This window comes from Plecotus auritus, assembly GCF_963455305.1.
Source record: "Plecotus auritus genome assembly, chromosome: 7".
NCBI classification, from domain to species: domain Eukaryota; kingdom Metazoa; phylum Chordata; class Mammalia; order Chiroptera; family Vespertilionidae; genus Plecotus; species Plecotus auritus.
Genome location: NC_137774.1, coordinates 90,647,104 through 90,670,189, shown reverse-complemented (window position 1 = coordinate 90,670,189; position 23,086 = coordinate 90,647,104). Strand labels below are relative to the sequence as shown.

At 55.1% G+C, this 23,086-nt stretch overlaps 1 protein-coding gene across 3 annotated transcripts in view; it reads left to right on the top strand.

Annotated features, from left to right (window-relative positions):
• The first annotated feature begins 1,877 nt into the window (after positions 1-1,877).
• Positions 1,878-23,086, top strand: part of CLIP2 (CAP-Gly domain containing linker protein 2) — a 70,213-nt gene continuing 49,004 nt past the window's right edge. For 2 of the 3 annotated variants that reach the window (XM_080682458.1, XM_080682456.1), the window contains exons 1-2: positions 1,878-2,178; positions 21,718-21,908. In XM_080682458.1, coding sequence (XP_080538584.1) covers positions 21,785-21,908 — 124 coding nt within the window. In that variant the 5' untranslated portion in view covers positions 1,878-2,178; positions 21,718-21,784. Of the gene's footprint in view, positions 2,179-21,717; positions 21,909-22,062; positions 22,164-23,086 lie in introns of those variants that run through there. The other variant, XM_080682457.1, reaches the window with a different exon arrangement.

Sequence of the window (23,086 nt, the reverse complement as noted above, 5' to 3'; positions counted from 1 at the left end):
CAGAGAAAATCCAGCCTCCTAACATACAAGATCCTTTTATGACCTTGCTCTTTGAATGTCAACTGTGCACTAGACACTCTTGGTTCTAAGCCCTTCACATAGGTTAACGCATTCAGCCTTGACAACAACCCTAGGAGGCAGTGTAACACCAGCTCCATTTTACAGATGGGGAAACAGAGGCCCAGAGAATATTGCCCATCAGCTGAAGGTTAGGGAGCTGGATTCTTACCACTGCCTGATGCCTTGGTCTTATCTCTTAATTAGACGCCTGGTGCACGAAATTCATGCAGGTGGGGAGGGGGGGTTCCTAGGCCTGCTGGACTGAGGGAGGGTTGGGGGGAGGGACTGCAGGAGGTTTGCCCGCCAGAGGGAGGGACTGGGGGAGGTTGGCTGTGGGAGCGCACTGACCACCAGGGGGCAGCTCCTGTGTTGAGTGTCTGCCCCCTGGTGGTCAGTGCATCATAGCTACTGGTCGACTGGTCTCTCTGGTCTTTTGGTCTTAACGATTGCTTAGGCTTTTATACATATATATCGGACCACTCACCCCAGCCCCATGCTCCCTCTGTCCTGAACACAGCCCTTCCTACCTCGGATCCCCTCCTTTTCTATCAGGTTGGCACCTCCTCCGAAAGCCGGTTCTCCTGTGGGCTCACTCTGCACCCTCCTCCCCAGTTGGTCTCCAGGTCTTGCACCCTCACCAGCTGGGGACCTCCTCAGTTCTGGCCCCTGCCCAGCCTCCATCATTATGCCATTACACATTTGCCAAACTGAAATGAAACACTATCTCAATTTATTGGTGGGGAAACGGCGTTTCAGAGGTTAATTCATTTCTCAAAGATTATGGATACTAGGGCAATGGAAGGATGATTGGTGCCAACTTAGCAAATTTATTCATTCAACAAGTGTCATTGAATGTCCACCCTTGGCCAGGCACTGTAGTGGGTACCTTCGGGGACATAAACAAGACTGTGCTGGTGCCTGCCCTCCCGAGTGAGTCTCACTGCAGAAATCACAACCTCCCCCAATACAGCCAGGTTCCCGTGCTCAGGGGAAATGAAGGTGAGTTTGAGCCAGGGGAAGGATGATTTGTGTGAGGGGGGAGAGGGGGCAGCATTACTGGTAGAAAAACCAGCAAGACAAAGGCTCAGGGGTTCGTTTACCAAGGGGGAAAGGGGACACAAAGGCACAGAGGCCAACCACAGCCAGGCTCCTATGGGTGTTGGGATTCATTTATTTCTTATCTCTGGCTGCCACTTAGCCTTTGCTTCCCTACTCAGGGGGCTGGACCGCGCAGCTCCCTGACGTCGCAGGGGAGAGATCCTGCCCCGGGAAAAGGGCTCAGGGTTCATCTGTCTTGGATACCAATTTTTGCAAAGACATGGCGGGAGCAAATCACCAAGAACCCTGTGTCATTTATCACCATCCCCTTTGGCCTCAGGACAGCTCAGTAGGATCCGGAGTTCGAACCTCGGTCACATTGTCCCCTCCTCATTTCTTCCAGTCCAGTCCAAGTCACCTCTTCCGTGAAGACTTCCTGGAACCTCCCCGTCCCTCCCCCCAGCTTCCCAGGCTTCCATGTCTCCCAAAGGTCTGGGCCATCCTTGTGAGCAGAGTAAGGCTGAAGAGTGTTCTTTCGCCAAACGCGACTGAAGCACCGATAGGGGGGCCAGCGCTGAAGTGGGTGTGGGCGCACCCCTGGACACCTCCAACTGACTACTGCGAGAAGACCAGGAGGTTCGCCGCGTTTTCCGCCCGCCCGCGCACTGACGGCTCGGCGACGGGGCCCGAGAACCGCAAGGCCACGCGCCGCGTGCCCGCCCCCGCCGCGCCAGGCCCCGCCCTCCGGCGCTCTCCCCAGCGCCAGCCCCTTTTGTTCCCTCCCGGAGCCGGGCCGCTCGCTCCGCTACGCTCGGCTGCTGGGCTCGGCCACGGGCGCGTAGGCGGCGGCGGGGCTGCCCGGGCTGCTCCTCCTGCTTTCCCGCCGCCGGCCGTCGCACACGCGGCGCGAGACCCGGTCCGGAGCGCGAGCGCTGTGTCCGGGCGCCGCAGGGCTCAGCCGGGGTGGGGCGGCGGGTTCGGGAGCGGCCGCAGCATCCTCTCCCCCCGCGGCGGCCGGCCCGCAGAGGAGGAGGCCGGCGCCCGGTCGCTGCCGCTCAGCCTGCTGCCGGAGGGGCGAAGGTAGGAGCAGCGGGCACCCTGGAGGAGGGGGCTTGCCGGGCAACAAAGGACCGAGGGGTCGGGAGGCGGCGGTGGCCCCAGCCTAGGCAGAAGCTGGCCGGCCCGGGGACATCGTCCGGCGTGGGAGAGGCCGCACGGCCAGGGCTGGTGGGTGGGCGTGAGCGGAGCCGATCCTGGGATGCACCCCAACTTCCCTATGCCTGCAAACGAGGAGGGGGTGCTCTGGCGTTGGGAGGTGTTTGCCTGGCTGCGCGTCCCCGTGGTGAGGGCATCGTCAGCACCTCGTTCCCCCATCTACAGACGAGGGTTCGGCACATCTGCCGGGGGGCCGCCCGTCGCCTCTCCCAAGAGCAGGGCGAGGGCTCTGGACTAACTGGCCCGAGGGGCACATCCTGGTGGGCGCGGCCCCCCAACCCCCTTCTGCAGACCCGGGGTCTGGGAGAACACGGAGCCCTCGCCGGCGGGCTGGAAGCGCCTGGCTAATGCCCTTTGCAAAACTTGGTTGAAGTGCATAGCGGAGGAGGTTAGGGGGAGACTGGGGCAGGGCGGCTTCCCGCAGGGGGTGTCCCCCCTAAGCTGGCGCTGGTGGCTGGTGAGGCAGCAGATTTTCTGCCCTCCCTGTAGGGAGGGGCCGCAGCCGCCAAGGATGCTTCGCTGGGCCTCCAGGACCCGCCCGTTTGGGCCCTTCAGGCGGGGCCTGGGTGGGGCGGGTGCTCACTGGGCACTGCCACGCTGGCTCTAGCCCCACCCCCTCCCTGGAGAGGTTGGGCAGAGGGGCACCTTGTGGGGAGTCACACACACAGCGGCCCATCCCCCAATCTTTGAGATCCTACCTCTCCCTTCTGGGTGAGAAATGGGAGTCCAAATGAGGGGTGCTGGCTGTCCTCACCCTTGTAAGATGCCCAAAGAGGCCAGTGGGCTGGCCTAGGGCTGCTGACAGAGGAGGAGCAGGGTACTGGGAGCACTATGTGGGGCCGCCTCATCTCCTGTGTGCCACACACTCCCCACCAGTTGTAATGTAAACAATGAACCCTTCATTCATCTAGCTGCTGTCACCTGGCCTAGCTCTGCCAGTGGCTGGCAGGTACACAGGACTGGGGTATCGCTGCCACTAGGGAGCACCGCCCATCACCAAGTGAAGTGGTGGGGGAGCTGGGAGCAGAGGAGGGACACGTGGAGGGTGGGGTGGAGAGGAAGCTTGATGGAGCCCATTGCAGAAGTTTGCTGCCAGGATGCCAAATGGGCATCAGGCAGGGAAATGGCATGGGCAGGGCCTGGAGTCAGAGAAGGGGGCAGGAGTCCTGGTAGCTGCTGGGTTAGAGGAGCAGTGAAGGATTTAGGTGATGGGGCATGGGGTTTAAGGCAGCGGAGTTCTGTTGAGGGAAGGGATTGTCTTGTCCTTCCTACTTTCCCAGATGGGGCCCCTCAGACGCCTTCCTCCATGAGCAGTGAGCTGGGATGCGTTTCACCTGCAGTGCCTAGCCTACAAGGGGTGGTGGGCTGCATCTCTAAGGAGGGGGTTAGAGATGAAAGGAGTTTCAAAGGCAGAAGAGCCTGGCAGAGGGCACCTGGGGGGAGCCTAGGCACACAAGGGTGCACCTGCAAGCCCCCAGGGCCACCCAGCAGGCTGGGAAGGTGGTGCCTAGAATTTTGCACCCAGAGCCTGAAATCCCAAGTTGGGGATTCACCCTTGGGCACCGATTCTTTTCCAGCATCTCCTGACCACTTTAGTGGTTAAGAGTTCAGATACTGGGCCATGACTGCCTGGGTTCAAATCCCAGCTTTGCCACCTACTAGTGACAAATCACTATACCTCTCTGCCTCAATTTTCCCATCTATAAAAATGAGGCTAGGGTTATTGAGAGAATTGAATCGATGTGTGTGAAGTATGTTCACTTGATGGAGACATGCCCAATGTTGTTATTGTGGCTGTGCCTGATGGCCCTACATTCTATACACACACACACACACACACACACACACACACACACACACACACGTGTACGTGCACACTTATGCTTATTCCCTCTCCATCTGTTTGTCCACTGTCAGGCAGTTCTGCCTGTTGTTAGCCCCGCCCAGACCCTGTTCTCTGCCTCACTGCAGCCTCCTCCCCTTCACCCCACACCCCCGCTTCACCCCCCACCTCCCCTCCACTCTGGTAACCTCCCTTAGCAATGGGAAGGCCACCATCCCCACAGCTCTAACCATCCGTGTTCCCTCCACTCTGATCCACATGTAGGGGACAGTTCCCTTTTGGCCTTCCGTCCCTGGCCCTGCCACCCTAAAGATTGGCCTTGCCCTTTTGATGCCATCTACTCTACCTCTGCTTCTATGCCCAGAGGGGGGGAGCTTCGTTCTTGATCCTCCTGGTTCCCTGCCATTGTAGTCCCGGTAGTTTTAACAAAATACTACAGACTTATACACAACAGAAACTTATTTCTCACAGTTCTGGAGGCTGTAAGGCTGCCAGTATGGTCGGGTGAAGGCCCTCTTCCAGGTTGCAGCCATCTCCTATGGTGGAAGGGGCAAGGGAGCTCTTTTATAAGGGCACTAATCCCATTCATCAGGGCTCCATCCTCATGACCCAATCACCTCCCAAAGGCCCCACCTCGTAACACCATCACATTCGGCATTAGGCTTCAGTATATGAATTTGGGAGACACAAATATTCTGACCATAGCATCTGGCTGGGGGTTCTTGAGGGGAGAACATCAGTCTGTGTGTAGGTTTAAAATAAAACAAAATACATATTGAGTGTATGCTAGGACCTTTTTTGAGCTCTTTAAATGTGTTAGTTTTTGGATATCTTCATCACATTCCCTATATTTTAGAGATGAGGAAATCAAGGCATGGAGAGGTTTTCCTGTTTGCCCTCCATGCATTTGTTAGGCACCTACTGTGGAAGACATGCCCCCTTCGCCATTTGACCCTAAAGCATGCTATCTTCAGACACCTCCACCTCATTTGCTAAAGTCCAAAGTCCAAATGCTCTCTGACTCTCAGGGCCCCGGCTGGCGGTGCCTTGCCTTTCCAGCATGCTCTCTGGTACTGGCCCTACCCAAACCTGCCTCACCTTGTAAACTGAGTAGTGGGCATGGCTTGCTGATGGGCCTGCCCTTGATGGGGAAGGGGAGCAGGCTCTGACCATGTCTCTGGGATCATTTTGTTGCCAGGGTCAGAAATCTTCTCCAAGTAGGTTTAGTGAAAGGAGAGTTAAGAGGAGGGAAAGGGAACTTGTGTAGCAAACAATTGCAGGCAGCCTGGCTCCCCCAGGACGCGGGAAGCTGGCAAGCCACCCCTCCTCTGGCTTTCCTCTCTAGGCTGTGGTTTCATTTTCTCCACCTCTCCTGGTGCATCTGTCCCTTCTCTCCCTGTAGGCTCGCTGTCTCTGGGTTGTTGGTGTGGCTGCCCCAAATGGTGGCTTCAGCTTGAGGCCACAGGACTTCCCAGGAGCACTGCCCTTGGACTTGGGGTGCCAGAGAAACCAATTGGCCTGGCCTGGGTGAGGGTGTCCGCCCTGTCCACTCAGCTGGGGGAGGCAGGCCACATGGTCTCTGGGACGGGGGGGAGGCAGTGCCGGGCACAGATGCTACAATGTCCACTGCGTTTATAATGCGTGGTATGTTCTGGGGAAAGACAGGCAAATGGGGTATCACCCTCCTTGAGAGCTCTCGGTATGAAGGGAGAGGCAGACCCACAGCTGATTTACCAAAATGCCACAGGATACGAAGTGTGGGTCTCTACCACTTGGCACTGGGATTCCTTGGGAGAAAGTGGAGTTCGCTGATCTCGGGGAGGACGGGATGGCTATGCCTCATGCGTCTCCCCAGCCCTGGCTTGGAGCTGAGGAGGCTCCTCCCTTCGGGACCTGGAGGCTGCGTTCCTATTTCCAGTGTAGGATCTTCCCTGTCCCCCCACTCCCTGCTCTGAGCCGAGCTGCCAGGGTCAGTACACAGAAACAGTAATACAAAACCCATGTTTTCAGAAGAAATGCTTCAAAATGATAGTGAAATGGTTCCCTTCTGAATAGAAAGCAGAGCACGGCAGGTGGTTTTTATTAACAAGGCATAAATGCAGGGCCTTGTCCACTTGCTGGCTTCCGTCTTCACTGAGCAGCCTTGCTCTGTCCCTGGAATCTTACCTTCGACCCCAGCTGCAGCCAGAAAGACACCCACTCCTCTTCCGCTTCCTTCTTTGCCCTTTTGCCCTCTTTGCCATGAGAGGGTGGGATTTCAGGCTCACAAGGAGTGCCGGGTTTGCCAGCTTCGCTTCCCTAAGCCGGCAGTCCTGTGGGTGTCCAGGGCTGATCTCCTCCTGCTGTGACCCACCCTGGCCCCAGCTCTTCCCTGGGGTGCCCCACCCTCGCCCCCAACATGTGGCATCAAGGATGGGTGGGTGGCTGTGCAGAAACCAGCCTCTCAGCCCTACCTGGTTTGGCTCGGTGGGTAGAGCGTCGGGCTGTGGACTGAAGGGTCCCGGGTTCGATTCCCATCAAGGGCGCATATCTCGGCTGCAGGCTCGATCCCCGGCCCTGGTCTCTCTCTGTGTCTCTCCCCCTCCTTTCTACTCGTCCTAAAAATCAATGAAAAGATGTCCTCCGGTGAGGATTAACCTGCCTCTCAGTGTGTAGGGAGCACAGTGCACTTCAGTTTTGGACCCTGCCTTTGAGAAACGTTTACTGAATTAGGAAGACATCAGCACCCTTCCTGAAAATGTAAACAAGACCAGCACCTCTGAGGAGCATTTGAAGACCAGGGTAGAAGAGCTGCTTCAGTGCCCAGTGGGGTCATTGCCTTGGCGAGGGTTGCAAGTCATTCTAGGTGATACTCAGGTCCACAGGCACGGGGTGGGTGAGATGGCCTAGGGCTCCCTGGAGGACTAGGACTGGGCCATGTCTGGAAGGAGGCCAAACTTGGGGGAGTTAAGGAGGGTCTTCTGGGGGCACAAAGGAGGAAAGTGAAGGAGAGTGTCTGTCCCAGCAGGAGCAGATCTGGCTCAGGAAGGAGCCAGGTCTGCGTCTAGTTGTAGGACCTGTGATGAGGAGAGGAGGGACATCTTCTCATTGATTTTTAGGACGAGTAGAAAGGAGGGGGAGAGACACAGAGAGAGACCAGGGCCGGGGATCGAGCCTGTAGCCGAGGTATGCGCCCTTGATGGGAATCGAACCCGGGACCCTTCAGTCCACAGCCCGACGCTCTACCCACCGAGCCAAACCAGGTAGGGCTGAGAGGCTGGTTTCTGCACAGCCACCCACCCATCCTTGATGCCACATGTTGGGGGCGAGGGTGGGGCACCCCAGGGAAGAGCTGGGGCCAGGGTGGGTCCCAGCAGGAGCAGATCTGGCTCAGGAAGGAGCCAGGTCTGCGTCTAGTTGTAGGACCTGTGATGAGGAGAGGAGGGACATTTGGTGTCTTCAGGTTTTGGGCTGCCCTCTATCCTGATTCTGCCCAGGTCCTTTTCTGACGTAGACCGTTCCCTTCATAAATTTGTTTGTTTGTAGCTTCAGCCACTCAGCTCACATTCAGCTTCTTTCAGACCAGAGGTTGTGCTGGCCTCGGAACTGGGAACAGAGGAGGGGAGACATTGGAGAGGGTCATGTGTGTACTTTGCCTGATTCCAGAAAGGACTTGAGGTGATTTGCAAAGATAAATGCAGTATAATGAGATGAAAAAGACAGGAAAATTGGGGCCAGAGGAAACGCAGGGTAGCAGAAGCCAAATGATGCCCAAGGGGACCTTGGCACCCTCTGTTGGAGGTAATTTGACTCTGAGCTTTCCAGCGGCTAGATCTGAGGGGGACGTGCAAGTTGGGAGCAAATTCGGAGTGGCGTTGCAGTGTGGCTTTGTAGTGTCACATTGGCTGTGTAAGGCCATGCTATGTATAAAACAACAGCCTGAGCGAGGGATAGCACCACCAAGGAGGAGCTGGATAGTGTGGTCCTGGGACACGCAGATGCCCAGAATGCAGAGGGTGGGAGGGAGGGCAGCAGCCGCCTCTGATCCTTCTAATCCTCCTCCTGGAGGGTCCAGCCAGCAGCTGTGGCTGGGCTGCTGCCTGCAGCCAGCCCCTCAAGTGTCTAATGGGCTCTAGAGGTGGATGAGACGCTGTGAACCAGGAGCCAGACTGGTCCCTGCCCCGAGAATCCCCACCTTGCAGGGAGGTGTGGGGGGTCTGATACAGGACTGTGCGCACCCACTTGATCCCATGAGTTGGCTAAGGGATAGAAGAGGGGTGAAGGCATTCCTGGCAGATGGTGTAGGGTGTCTGAGGGAGTACTGAGAAGTTTAGGGGGGCTGAAATGCAGGGCTCAGGAAACAAGGCCAGGGCAGGTGAGGGCCAGGTCAGCGGACAGGAGTGCTGCAGACTGTGGCCTTGGCACTGAGGGATGTGGGCTGTCCTCCTAACCTTTCGCCTAAATCTTTGCCCTTGTCCCCCCGACCTGGGTACCTGGAGGATAGTTGGTCTTGGTTATGAGGAAGTAAGGAGAAGTGGTTCAGAGCGCAGGCTTGTGGCCAGGGGGCCTGAGTTCCCACGAGACCTCTGCCATTCATCAGTTGCATCACCCTGGGCAAGTGGCTTGACCTTTCTGGGCCTCAGTTTCCCCATTTGTAAATTGGGTCTCATAATAGTATCTTCTTCACAGGACTGTTGCACAGATTAAGTGGGTTAATTTTATAAAGCTCTTAGACTGGTGTCTGGAGCAGAACAAACACGATAGATCTGCAGCTGCTTACGCTGGAGCAGTTTAGTGGGGGAGGGTCTCATCCCACCCCGAGCACACAAGTTCAGAGTCAAGGACAGTGAAGAAGCAGAGTCCTTGACAGAGAGAGGTGTGGGCACCATCGCCCTTGCCCTGTGGTGGGCTGGCCCTGGGAGGTGGAGGTGCTCAGCAGGTCCCTGTTAATGTGGTTTTTGACAGTAATAATAGTTGCATGAGTTTGGGAGAGCTTCCTATGGCAGCTGTGCCACCTGGAGCAGAATCCTGCTCCTAGAGCAGCCTTAGTCTCTGCTCAGTCCCCTCCCGTGGTGGGGACTCACTGCCTCTTTGCTCTTTGGACCCATAGCGGGTGAGCACCCTTTGTGTGCTGTGTGCGTCAGATGTGCTTGGTGCTGGCTTTTCTTCAGGATGCGAGCCATTAGAACCTTGAATTGCTCCTCTCTGTCCTTCCCAGACATGGCTTCAGGCCAGCCGGTGAGTGCCGCCTGGGGTGTGAATAAGCTGCCGTGGGCCTGCAACTGAATGTGGGGAGGATAAGGGTGGCAGAGGAGGGCATTTCCATTCATTCGTCTATTGATTAAATATTCTGAGCTCTGTGTGTGCTAGGCGCTGTCCTAGGTACCGAGAGCTCAGCAGTGAGCAAGATATGCAAAGAACCTGCCCTCTTAAGCTGCTGTCAGTGACAGCTGAGGGGGTTTGCCAGAGGCTGAGAGGAAGGGCCTTCTGGGCAGAGGGAACAGCATGTGTAAAGGCTGGAGATGTGACAGTCTGTATGGGTTTGGGTAGGTGTTGGGCATTCTGCCAGAATTTGGTGGCTGGAGATAATGGAAGGCAGGGGTTGCCTTTCTGGAAGCAATAAAAAAACAAAAACAAAACCCACATAACTTTGAGGGCTTGTTAGTGACTGACCTCATGTGTGTCAACAAGGGCCATCAAGTTCGGCCCCTTCTCTACACTTCCCTCCTCTGCCTTCCAGCAGCTTTGGGTTGCCCTTCAGAGGAGTAGATGGTGCCCTGGTCTTGGTTCATCCCCCTAGCTGGTTCATGCCTTCTCCAGGCTGCCACACCCTGGCCCTTCCTTGTGGGCCTTGGTTACAGCCCCTCCCAGAGCTGGCTGAGCCTCTCGTGCCACAGAGGGGCCAAGCCTGGACCTCAGTGGGCTCAGCCTCCCTGCTCCCTGCAGGGGAAGGCTCCCGTGTGAAAGGAGGCCCTGTGCTGACTCCTGACCTTCTTTAGGGAAGGTTGTTCAGTGAGCACAGCACCACTGAGAGCCACACCCTGGGCACTTGAAGTCCAAGGGGCTCGGGCCTTCCCCAGGGAGCTCACAGAACTGTGGAGAGGCAGACGATCAATTAGGTCCACATGGTTAGGTGCCACCAGCAGGGGCACTCTGATGGGTGGGAAGGTCCCAGAGCAGCAGGGACCATCCCTACGTCCTCCACTCCTTCCCAGGAAAAATTTTAAAACTTTTTATTGCAGTACAACCTCCATACAGAAGAGTGCACCTGTCCTCAGTGCACTGCTTGTGGAATTTTCTCAAAGTGAAATAACTGTGAAACAGCAGCCAGACCCAGAATCAGAACCTGCCAGCTCCCAGAAGCCCCTCTTGTTATTACTTCCAGTCACTATGCCTGGCCCAAGCATGACCCCTTCCCTGATTTCCAACACCATCAATAAATACACGCTGCCTGCCCATGAACTTCATTTTAAATGGAAGCATACAGTCATACTCCATGCACTCTTTTATATCTAGCTTTTTGTCCCACTCGAGATTATAATCCCAAAATGCATACACATTGTTACCTGTGGTTGCAGTTCATTCATTCTCATTGTTGTATTTTATTCAATTGTGTGAATTTATTTACACACATGACTGAGTGACAACTTATTTAGTCATTCTAATGGTGGTGGATATTTGGGTTATGCTCAGTTTGGGAGTATTAGGAAAACAACATGTCTTTTGGTATACACGTGTACACATTTCTGTTGTTACACAGGCTGGTGCATGTATGGTGTTACCCTGATGACTACTAAAGGTGGACATCTTTTCATATGTTTATTGGTCTTTTGGATACCCTGTTTTTGTGAAGTGCTTTTGCTATTTTTCAAACTTGACTTGTCAGAGTTCTCTTTATATTCTGAATATGAGTCCTTTGTAGAATACAGGAGTTGTCAGTGTCTTCTCCCCCTTTGTGGCTTTCCCATCCCCCCACTCTCAGTGGTATCATTTGATGCACAGAAGCTCTTAATCTTGTCCAATTTATCCATCTTTCCCTTATCTTTAGCACTTCCTGTGTCCTGTTTAAGGAATCTGTGCCTACTCCAATGTTATGAAGGTCTTCCATGTCTTCTTCTAAAGACTGGATTGTTTTAACTTTCACCTTTAGATCTGCTGTCCATGAGGAATTGATCTGTATGTGTGATGTGAAGTAAGTTTATTCGTTTCCTTTTGCTACTATAACAAATGACCACACTCTTAATAGTTTATTTATTTATTTTTAAATATATTTTTATTGATTTCAGAGAGGCAGAGAGAGAGAGAGAGAGAGAGATTGAAACATCAATGATGAGAGAGAATCATTGATTGACTGCCTCCTTCACGCCCTCTACTGGGGATCAAGCCTATAACCCGGGCATGTTCCCTGCCTGGAATCAAACCCAGGACCTCTTGGTTCGTAGGTCAATGCTTAATCCACTAAGCCACTACAGCCGGGCTCACACTCAGTAGTTTCAAACAACATCTTACAATTCTGGAGGTCGGAAGTCTGAAATGGATCTCAGGCTAACATCCGGATGTCAGCAGGGCCATGTTCCTTCTAGAGGCTCAAGGGAAGAGTCTGTTTCTTCGCCTTTTCCAGCTTCTAGACACAGCCTGCATTCTTTGGCTGGTGGCCCCTGCCTCCATCTTCAAAGCCAGCAATGTTGGACTGCGTCCTTTGCACACCGCCATCTCTCTGGTTCTTTTGCTCCTGCTTCCCCCTTCTCCTGGTAAGGACCCTTGTGCTTACATTGGACCTGCCTGAATATTACAGGATAATCTTCCCATCTCAAGGTCAGCTCATTAGCAACCTTAATTCCATCAGTAACTTAATTGCCCTTTGCCATGTAGACATGTTCACAAGTTGTGGGGGGCCGTTACTGGGGAGGGGCCGTTATTCTGCCAAGGAGGATCAGGATATTTCTCCTGTGTGGCTATACCGTTGACCCAGCACCACTTATTGTAAAGACCATTCTTTGCTCACAGGTAATTTTTGGTTACTTGCGCAGGCTGAGTTGGAGAGAACCCAGGAGATGAGGTGGCTTTCCTGCAGCCACCTGGTCTAGATGTATGGGATGGAGCTGCCACAGAGATCCGAAGGGGATGGGGCCATCATGAAAGACGACTGTGTCACTATCCTGGCCTGGGAGGCAGGACACTGGAGCCCATTCCTTCCTTAGTCCTTGTTGCTGGGTCATCTCAGCAGGGATCCTCTTGCCCCACACACATTTTCTTCATTTGGGAGTTGAATCACAGTGTGCTGTTCACTTGCTCTGTGACCTTGGGCAAGTCTGCTCTGGGCCTCAGTTTCTCATTCTTTGAAATGGGAATAAAGATGGGTCCGAGGGCAACTTGAGCTGTGTTGTTCCCAAGCCCTTCTCCATTGGGAAAGGTGGGAGACTCCATCTGTCAGAGCCAGGCTAATGCCTGGCCAGCATCTTGGGCCAGTGGCAGGAGGGCTCCAGTTGTGTGATTGGCAGGCCTATAGGTTACCACATAGCCAGGAGCAGGCTCTTGGGCCATGGTGTGCCCTAGTTCTGAACATGACAACTGTGTGTGTGTGTGCACACGTGCGTGCGCCTGCATAAGGCAGGGAAATATATTGATGTTCCTTCCCTTCCCTAGACCTGACACAGCCTTGATCCCCTTTGTTCTTGGCTGGGAGACAGGATCTCTCCAAACCTGAGGGAAGATGGTCAAGTCCCGTGTGTCCAGCTCAGGCTGTACTGGCCGTTCCCAGGCTCTGCAGTGGCCCCAGGTTGTTGGTAGGACAGGGAAGGTGCTGACTTCACAGAGTGGAGCTGCAGCCCTGAGCTCGGAGGCTGTGACGATGGAGAGCCTGTGGGACTGGAGCCGGACGCTGGACTCAAGCCCTGCTTGTGTCCCAGCTGCAGGTGCCAGAGCAGATGGGGCTCTTGGGCTGGTTTGTCCTTCCCTGGTAGACCATGAGTGTCCCTGCGCTCTCGTCCATGCTGCTGGCACAGTGTGCTCTGCTCTGCCCCACCGTCCTTCCAGCTCCCTCCTGTTCTCCAAGCCCCATCTGCTGCTGGAGCTGGGTGCCAGCCCAGCTCTGCTCTGCGGCTTGGGAGGGTCCCTGCTCCCAAGGTAAGGAATGACTGGCTCTGGATGGCTGCCAGGCCCCTTGGTACTCCCAGGGCAACTTGGGACCCCAAGCAGGGTCCATCACCACCCCATTCTGGGCCCCCTGTCCCTACCCCAGCTGGCGAGTGTGCTGAGTGTGTATGGCCCTGGCTGCAGCTCCCCACAAGGCTTCACTGACCCAGAGTGAGCAGAGGGTGGGTGCTGGGACAGGGGCCTAGGCAGACAGGCACCATCTTCCTGGCTCTCCCTGGCTGGATGGGCCGCTAGCCTGAGGCTCAGAGCTTTGGCTTCTGACTCAAGCTGGCAGGACCCAAGGGAGCCTGTCCCAGCCCTGCCCTGCACTCTGCTTGTGCTTGGGGATTCTAGCGTTACCACTGGTGCAAGTTCCTAAGCCTGGGTCAAATGCAGACTAAATAAACCTCCCTTCCAAGCTGGATGGGACGGGCAGGAGGTGCCAGCTGGGAGTAGGCTCGTGGAGACAGTCACACACTTCATTGGGGCCTCTGCTGGATCGGGGGGTTGGGATAGCACTGGGTTTCTAATGCAGGCATGACTGCTGGGGTACCCAGTGAAGCAGGGCTAGGGGTAGCCCATGCCATGCTCACATAAGAACTCACCTTCCGTTTGGGTAACCTTGGCCTGGTGGCCAGCATCTGTGGGGGTTCCTTCTGTTTGGGGACTGTTTGCTCTCCCTTCCTCTTGTGCCTGTCTTGTTTTTTGTTTAAGAAGTGAGTATGAAATATTTCAGGCATTCAATAAAGGAATAGAGAACATGCAATGAACACCCATGTGTATCCTGCAGAACTTAAGAAACAAGTCTTATAAATAGAAATGAAGCCCCAGTTACCCCGAGCAGCCCTGTTCCCATCCCCAAAACCACATTTCCTGGCTGTTGCATGGAGGACTGCGATTAGCACCCTGTAGGTGCCTCCCAGGGTGCAGGGCTGCGGTTCCTGGCTGGGTCTTCTGCCCCAGGCTATGCCCACCCAGCCCACAAGCTCTTGCTCCGTGGCCTTTGTAGCACTTGGCATCACTGGGCTTTTTGACTTTTCGCCCGTCTGATTGGGTGGGAAATGGGAGCTTCTTGAGGTTTAGACATGCATTTCCCTGAAGACTGGGAGGCCCAGCGGCCCAGCCGGACATTCTCTCCTCGAAAGCTGCCCCATTCATGCCCTTATGTTATTGGGGTGCCCTCAAGTGTGTACCCTGTGATGCCTTTCTTCTTTCTCTTCAGCTTCTCACATTGCATACCAGTGGGTGCCCCAGGCCTGTGCTCCTCATTCTCCCTAGCCTCACCTGTCCCCAGTGACTCCCCCAAGGGCACAACTTGTTTCATGTTCCCTCCCCGCCTCCCCCCCCCCCCCCCCCCCGCCAGGGTCCCTTAGTCACCTCGCACTTCCAGCCCCTGCCTTCTTTCCCCTGGGTCTCTTCCAGTGGGTCCCTCCCAGTTTGAGAGACTCTACCACCTGCTGGAACCCTGGCGCCCCTGTCCCTCGCTGTTTGCCACCAAATCCTACCCAGCCTTTCCCCTCTCCGTCCCCTCCAGCCTCTGCCTCTGTCGCAGTGCAGGCCTCACTGTTGCCCCTTGTCGTCACAGCAGCCTCTGTGCCCTCATTCCCTCCATCATCCCCCTCAGCTCCTGAGAGCCGTTTTGCTGATGGGCACATCTAGTCTGTCGCGTCCTTTGCTGATGTCCCCCATGGCTCCTCACCCCTCCAGCCTGATGCCTGGAAGTAGGTGTGAGCATTGGGGTGCCCAGTGGGGCAAGACTAGGGGAGCCCATGCCACAGCCACATAAGGGCTCACCTTTAGTTCGGGTAGCCTCAGCCTAATGGTCAGCACTGGAAGACCCCTCTCCCATCACTGTCCCTTCCAGTCCCTGAATCCCACCCCCCCCCACACATTTTAACCACTAAATCCTCGGCTGTTCGATTGACCTGGCAGGGTGTGGTCTGTGCCTGGCTTGTTCCACGTGCTCCCCCTCCCCCTGCCACCACTCCCTGCTCCCTGTTACAGAGCCTACCCCCTCCCCACCTCACCCCGTGGTGTAAATTTCCCTCTGGACACTATAGTCCCTGCATTCTGGTCACAGGCTCAGGAGGGGAGCGGGGAGCATGGGTACCCTGACTGCCAGGACCCCTGATGGGGAAGGAGGAGCAGCACAGGGAGAGCTGCCACTGTCAGGGGGTGAGTGCCCGTGAGGACTCAGCCAGCAGCAGTGCCCTACCCAAGCACCACCCTCCCGGCAGGAGACCCTGGGGGGGAGCCATGGCCCTCCCCGGTCCCCCATCCGAGTCTGACCCGGGAGCCCCCTTCCGGGTGCCGCCTCTCCTGCCCTCTGGGCAGGCTGGCACGTAGAGATGGGCTTTCCACTGCCCTATTTGGCACAACTGTCCTTCCGTCGGGGCCGCACCCTGGGCCGCCGGTTGGCAGAAAGTTCTTGGTCCTCATCTACACTGAAACTTCGGTGTGCCCCCCCCGGGGGGGGGGGCAACTGAAATGGAAACCCTGAAATGCAGCCCGGGTTTGTCTTCAGTAAATGGTAATTGAGGGCAGCACAAAGGGGGCCTGTTGGTCTGAATGCCACCCGCCCTCTCCCGCCTCTCACACCGTCGTCTGGGCTCGAGTCCCTGGGGGAGGTGTTGTGGGCATCCCGGGCCTTCGGAGATCACAATAGAGGCCTGACAGTAGCGACAGTTGCCCTTCCCAGCAGCTCCTGAGTGCCAGGCACGGAGGGGCGGTTGTGGACTGCTCCTCTGAGGCAGCAATACTTTTACCCCATTTCACAGGTGATGAAACCGAGGCACTGGGCCAAGCTCCCACAGCCACTCTGAGTCTGGGGTTTGGACCTCCCCGAAGCTTAAATCTACTTCCTCCCAGGCCTCCCCCATCAGCGCAGTGTGGCCAAGGGCCAATTTATCACCATGTCTAGCTTTTCCCAAGAAACCCTTTCTCTTCCTCTATCCCAGGAACAGAGCTGAGTCACAAAGGCCAGTTTGCTCGTAACCTCCTCCCCCTCTTCCTCTTCACCATTCTTTTCATCTCCCCTTCCCCCTGCTCCCCCAGCTCTGGAGGCCCTAGGGGAGGCGGGGGTGGGGAGTGGGCTGCTTGCCTCTGCTCCCTGGCGGTCCCCACACCCTCAGCAGTAGTGCCTGGGACTGAGTCAGTGCTGCCTGGTTCTGGTTCTCGTCTCCCACCAGCTCCTCTTTTCTCCTTTGTCAGCGAGGCACGTGGACACTTTCTCCAGAGGCCAGGGGTCTCACAAATGTTATTCTAGGCCTGGGCCGGGCAGTGTGCATGGAGGGCCGCACAGGATCTGGTCTCAGCCACTGAGCTGCGTGTGACTTTGGGTGAATCCCTGAACTTTCTGAGCTTCAGATGCTCTACCTCTAAGATGAGCACTGCCGCCTCAGGGCTTGTGAGGACTCATGAGGCCACATTCCTACAAGGCCTGCTACATAATAGGCTCTTCATATTGGAGGCTGCTAGGATCATCAGGGTAACCGTGGGAGCCTCCGGAAGCCTCTCCTGGGAGGAGTGTCCATGGGGATTTGTCCTCTGGGCCACTGCAGGTGTGCTCTCCGTGGAGTTTCCGGGTCATGGGCTCTGTGCCAGACATCATGCAGGGGCTGAATTCTTGAGAGGCTATGGCCCCACCTGTGGTCTGTGAGCTCTCAGGAGGCAAATGAGAGCAGTATCTTCTCTCCTAGCTCAGTGTGTGTCCTGAGATTTTTGTAGGGCAAAATCCTGGGAGACTTCCTGGAGGAGGCGGCATAAGGTTAGGTGTTCTCACAGGTGGTTGGAATAGGTGAAGCAGGTGGGAGAAAAGGCGCAGGCAGAGTCTGGGAAGTGGGGAGGTGTCAGTTGTGTGGTCATCAGCAGCACACCCGGCTGGGGAGCTTCTAATGCAGGGACATGGTTATAACACCTGGTCACTGTCTCCAAGGGCACCCTGGCTAATGAAGAGGTCAGACCAGCTACATGAAACACCATGGCCACAAGCTACTCAGTCCTGAGTAGTGGGCCCTGCAGAGGTGAGGGGGATCTTCGGGGCCTCTTCCTGCCATGGGCTAGCATCATACATTTATTCAAAGGTGATCTATTGAGCTCCTATAGGCACCCTTGTCAGAACTAAGGGTACCACAGCAAACAAAACAGACCCAAATCCCTGCCTATGTGCAGTGGAGAAAAACAAAACAGGGTCAGAATGGGGAGGACTGGGTAGGGGTTGCTATCTTAGAAGGGAACATTGGAGCAGATACTTGAAAGAGATGAACAGCATTTGAGGGAAAAGCACTCCAAGTAGAGGGAACAGCATGTGCAAACGGCCCTGAAGCTGAAGCATGCTTACTGTGATTCAGGAGCTGCTGAAGGCTTTGAAGGTCATTGCACTACTATGGAGACTCTTTGAGGATTTTTTAAATATGTATTTTTTAAGTTGAGGTTTAATTTACTCATTTTAAGCAGACGGTTTGATGACTTTTAATCTAAACATACAATTATGCAGCCATTACCACAATCCAGTTTTAGAACATTTCTTCCACCCAGGAAGTTCTCTCGTGTGTGTTTTCAGTCAATCCCTGCTCCCACCACCAGGCAACCGCTGATCTGCTTTCTGTCTATACTTTTGAAATTTTGTATGAATAGAATCATACAATATGTATTCCTTTTTGTCTGATGTCTTTCACTTAGTATAATGCATTTAGAGGTTCATCCATATTTTTTGTATGTGTCAGTATTTTCTTATTACTGAGTGCTATACTATTGTATAGCTATAGGACTGTTGGAATTTATATATACATACTAGAGGCCGGTGCACAAAATTCATGCACGGCGGTGGCGGGGGGGTCCCTCAGCCCAGCCTACACCTTCTCCAATCCAGGACCCCTCAGGGGATGTCCAACTGCCTCTTGCAATCCAGGACCTCTGGCTCTTAACCGCTCACCTGCCTGCCTGCCTGATCACCCCTAACTGCTCCCCTGCTGGCCTGATCGCTCCTAACTGCCTCTGTCTTGCCCTGCACCCGGGACCCAGGATTCCTTTCTCCGGCTGGTTGCAGGCACCCGGGACCCGGGCTTCCCTCCCTCTGGCCAGCCGCAGGCACCCAGGACCCTGGCCACAGCCTCAGGGGACCGTGGGCGGGCAGTTTTGCCTGGGCCGCAGCCACAGGTGCCCGGGACCGTGGGGCCGGCGGATTGTCCCACTCCCGGGCTGGGCTGCAGGCACAGGTACAGCCTCTGGTGCCCGGGACTACAGGGCGTGCGGCTTGTTCCTCTCCTGGGCCGCAGGCGCAGCCGCTGGCACCTGGACCGCAGGGCGTGTGGCTTGTCCCTCTCCTGGGCTGCAGCCTGGCTGGTCCCCATTCCTCTCTTGTGAGCTCATTTGTGCCTGGCTGGTCCCCATCCCTCTCTCCCCAGTGTTGAGTGTCTGAGCTGTTCAGGCATGAGGGCGTGATGACCATTTGCATATTAGCTCTTTATTATATAGGATTATATAGGATATATATAATGATTTCAGAGAGGGAGAGAGAGCAAGAAACATTAACAACGAGAGAGAATCACTGATCGGCCACCTCCCGCATGCCCCACACTGGGTGGGGATTGAGCTTGCAACCTGGGCATATGCCCTGACCAGGAACCAAACCAAGACCTCCCAGGACCTCCCAGTTCACAGGTTGATGTTCAACCACTGATCCATACCATGTTTGTGCATTCACCAGTGGATGGACCTTTGGGTTTTTACCATTCTTTGGTTATTATGAATAAAGTTGCTATGAACATTTAAAAATAAATCTTTGTATGGATATATGTTTTTATTTCTCTTGGGTATTTGGGTCGTATGGTAGGTATGTATTTAACTTTTTAAGAAACTGCCAAACTGTTTTCCCAAATGGTTGTACCGTTTTTCATTTCCACCAGCAATGTGTGTGTGCCAGTTTCTGTGCATCCCCACCAGCACTTGATATTGTCGGTTTCCCTGCTGTTAAGCATTTCTAATTGGTGTGAAGTGGTATCTCTTTGAGGTTTCGGTCCTTATTGCCTAGTGACTGATGATGTTGGTCATATCTCCATGTGCTTATTGCTGTTTGCGTATCTTCCTTGGTTAGTGAAATGATGTTCAGTTTTTTGTTTATTTTTCATTAGGTTGTCATCTTATCAGTGAGTCGTAAGAGTTCTTTATATGTTCTGAATACAAGTCTCTATTAGATACATGGTTTGTAGTTTTTTTTTCTCGGAGGGTCTTAGGTAGAGAAGGGGCCATGGGCATGGGGAGTGGGTCCTTGCACCTGGCTTCAGTCCCAGCAACACACTCTTCTCTGCCTCAGGCATGTGGGCTGCATCAAGATTTCCTAGGTCAGAGGGTTCCCTGGCTAAGCCACAGGAACAGGAAGCTTGTTTGGCCGCCCACAGAGTGGCCACCCATTCGCTGTCACCAGAGACCACCCTCACATGCCCTTGTTGGCTCAGCGCGTCAGGGGACTGTGGTGCTGGGTTTGCAGGTTCCAGGGCCAGATCAGGGTCGGCAAGAATGCCCTGTGCTCCTGTCGGCTCACCTGGGCATGTAGGCAGCAGCACTGTGTGCTGTGTGCTTGTTTTTCTCTGTTCGTGTGGCTGGCAGCCCCCTGTAAGGAGCCGATCCTTCCCATGGCTGATCTTCCCAGCACAGGTAGTAGTGTTGCAGGCTCATCTTGCTGGCCTGAGAGCCGTTCTGAGGACACTGTGTATTCCTGTCGTGAGCATTGTAGTTGGCTTCTGTACTAGTCGGGACTTCTGTGGTTACAAGCAATGGTGTCCCTCAGATAGGTTTAGGCAAAAAGAGAAAACAATGCATGTGTGTGTGAGAGGATGCATCTTGCCCAAGGTCACTCAGACTCCACCGCCTCTCTGCCCCCATTCATTCCCCTTCTAGGATCTGAGATTGTCCTAGTGGAGCCAGCCCCATTTCCCACCAGCCTTCTTGTCTGCCATCCAGATGTAAGTGACGGGCTCAAGTGACCGTCTTCAGGCTCAGCTGGATCCAACCCCTCCAAATCCAGCCACTCAGCTCTGCTTTCTCTGTGTTGGCATCATTCCTGGCAGCTCTCCCAGGTGGTAACTGGGATGGCCCTGCAGTTACTGGCGTCCATCCCACACCCAGGCAGCCCCAGGACAAGGAGAGCACCTCTTCCTAAAGATTCCAGCCAGAGTCCAGGCCCTGATGCTCCTTGGGTCACGTGACTTCCCCTCAGCTAACCACTAGGGGCTCTGACCAGGTCTGCGTTGTGTTTACTCCAGGAGTGTGTGCGGGGTCAGCCCACATAAGTCATGTGGATCGAGTGGAGAAAAGGATTCTCTCAAAGGGATAATGTTCCGTGACCAAGGCGGGGATAGGAATACGGCAGGACAGGCGCAGGGTTTGGCATCCCTGACTCTTTCAGAGTGGAGTGCCCAGAAGGCTTTGATTTCTCCTTCTCAAGGTCCTGAGGGGGGAAAGCTCTCATCAGAACCCTCCATTTGTCCATGGTGCTCTGCCTTCCCTCTCCCCACTGGACGGTGTGCTCCCGAGGCAGAGGCCCGCGGCTCGGTTAGGACGGGGCCAGGCCCATGGTGTGCCCTCTGTAGACATGGGTGCAGGAGAGGGTGTGCACACAGGACAGTGGGGGAGGAGGCCAGGGGACAGTGGCCTGTCCTCTATGCCTTGGAGACTGGAGCTTCCCCTCTCAAGGGTCCCCTTTGTAAAATGCTAGTGCCCCATGCACCCCAGACACCGTGTGCGTCACACCCTTCCCGTTTTAGTCATATAGGCAGGGAGCTGTAACGGTGAAGGGTAGGCAGAGGGCACGTGAGTCCACCCTGGTGAGGGATGAGGCCTCTCTGTGTGTATGTCCCCGCACCGGTGGAGTGGGCAGGTGCAGGAGGGTGAGCCCAGGAGCCGAGTGAGGCCTGTGTGGCGAGGCAGAGCAATCAGCTGGTTGATGAAATTAGATGCTTTGTCAGCCCGCATCAGGAGGGGTGTGAGTTATTGGCTAGTCCTGGAGAGTCTGGGGGCTGATGGAGGGGAACTCACTGGGTTGCCATGCATGTCAGAATCCACACCAGCCTGTGCTCTGTGGTGAGAGTCACGCTCAGCTGTTGGGGGCTGTGCAGGCCCTCGTGGCCCTGGCCTGGGGTTTCTGGGGTTCATACAGCATTGCTGTAGACCCGAAACCAGTTTGCTCCTGATTCTCGCCTCCTGGGCCCAGGAGGTGGGCAAAGAGAACGCAGCCAACCGCTGAGTCCAGCAGGCCAGGACACTTGTCCTGGCAGCACCACTGCCACACTGGGCCCACTCTTGCTGCCACGGCCCCGTGCCTCCGTTTCCCGTGTAGGAGAAGAGGGGTGATGGTGGTCTGTGCCTCACAGTGTTGGCAGCGTTGGAGTCCTGCGGTGTTGGCATCTGGATGACGTTATGATGTGATCACTCTTATTCTCTGCCGGCAGGTGAGTGACGATGGCAGGGAGAACGTGACCTGCACGGGCCCTTTTCCACCCACTGAGTGGCACCACCATGCAGAAGCCCAGCGGCCTGAAGCCCCCTGGCCGTGGGGGGAAACACTCGAGCCCCATGGGCCGGACGTCTGCTGGGTCAGCCTCAGCCTCTGCCACGGCAGCAGCCAGCGGCTCCAAGGAAGGTGCGCAGGGCCAAGGGTAAGGGGCCGGGTGGGGCGTGGATCTCCCGGAAGAGCCGCTCTGTGACCGACCCGGAGGCCAGCGACGCGTGGAAGTTCTTCTTTCTGTCTGACTGTGATCCCTTGAACGACTAACTAGTGACAAGCACCGATGCACGCTTTATGTGCGCTGAGCCTATTCATGCTCCCCCAGCCTGGGAGGCGGGTCACTGCGGATGAGAAAATGGAGCTCCAGGGAGGCCTGGCATCTTGCCCAAGGTCACTCAGACTCCACCGCCTCTCTGCCCCCATTCATTCCCCTTCTGGGATCTGAGATTGTCCTCGTGGAGCCAGCCCCATTTTCCCACCAGCCTTCTTGTCTGCCACCCAGAACCGTGCCCTTTAACCTTTCCTTATCTGACCCTGGTCTTTCTGTTGGTGGGCAGAGGGCACCCTGGCTGGAGGAACCAGCTCTGGGGGCAAGAGGTAGAGAACTGCTGCTAGTGACTTGCTTTTTCTGATCGTAAAAGTAAGATGGCCCCTGAGGGATATGTGGACAGTTCGATGCAGGAGTAAAATTTCCATCCCCTGGAGGCAACTATTATTGTGGTTTATGTCCTTACTCTTTTTTTTTTTTTTCTTAAAACTATTTGTAATCATTCTGCATCTACAACTTGAAAATCTGCTTTTTTTTCCATTCAGTATGATTAGGTGAATTTTTCATATCATTAAAACTTCACATGCTCATCATTTTTAATGGCTGGAAAATATCCTGTTCATTCAACGAATATAAGTCAAGGGCCTGCTTTGTTGACACAGTCCTAACCCCTAACCGCTGGACTCTCATTCTGAACACAACCGGATGTGGTCCCAGCCCTCGGGGCTGCCAGTCTGGTGGGGAGACTGAATGTCGTGATATCCTGTAAGGGGGGCCTGCCCAGGTCTGGGAGGTGGGGACAGGTAAGCTGGGGTCTGGAAGGTGATGGTTTCCTAGATGAGAAAGGAAGGGTATTCCTGGCAGAGGGAACAGCACATGCAAAGGCTCAGTGGCCGGAGGGAGCATGGTGAGTACAAGGGAGGGAAAGCAAGTGAGTGAGGCTGCAGTATGACCAGTGAGAAGCGTGTTGGTGAGGTGGTGGACCGGGCGGGGCAGCTTGGGGTTATGCAGGGAGTTTACTGACATCCTAATAGCAGCGGGACGC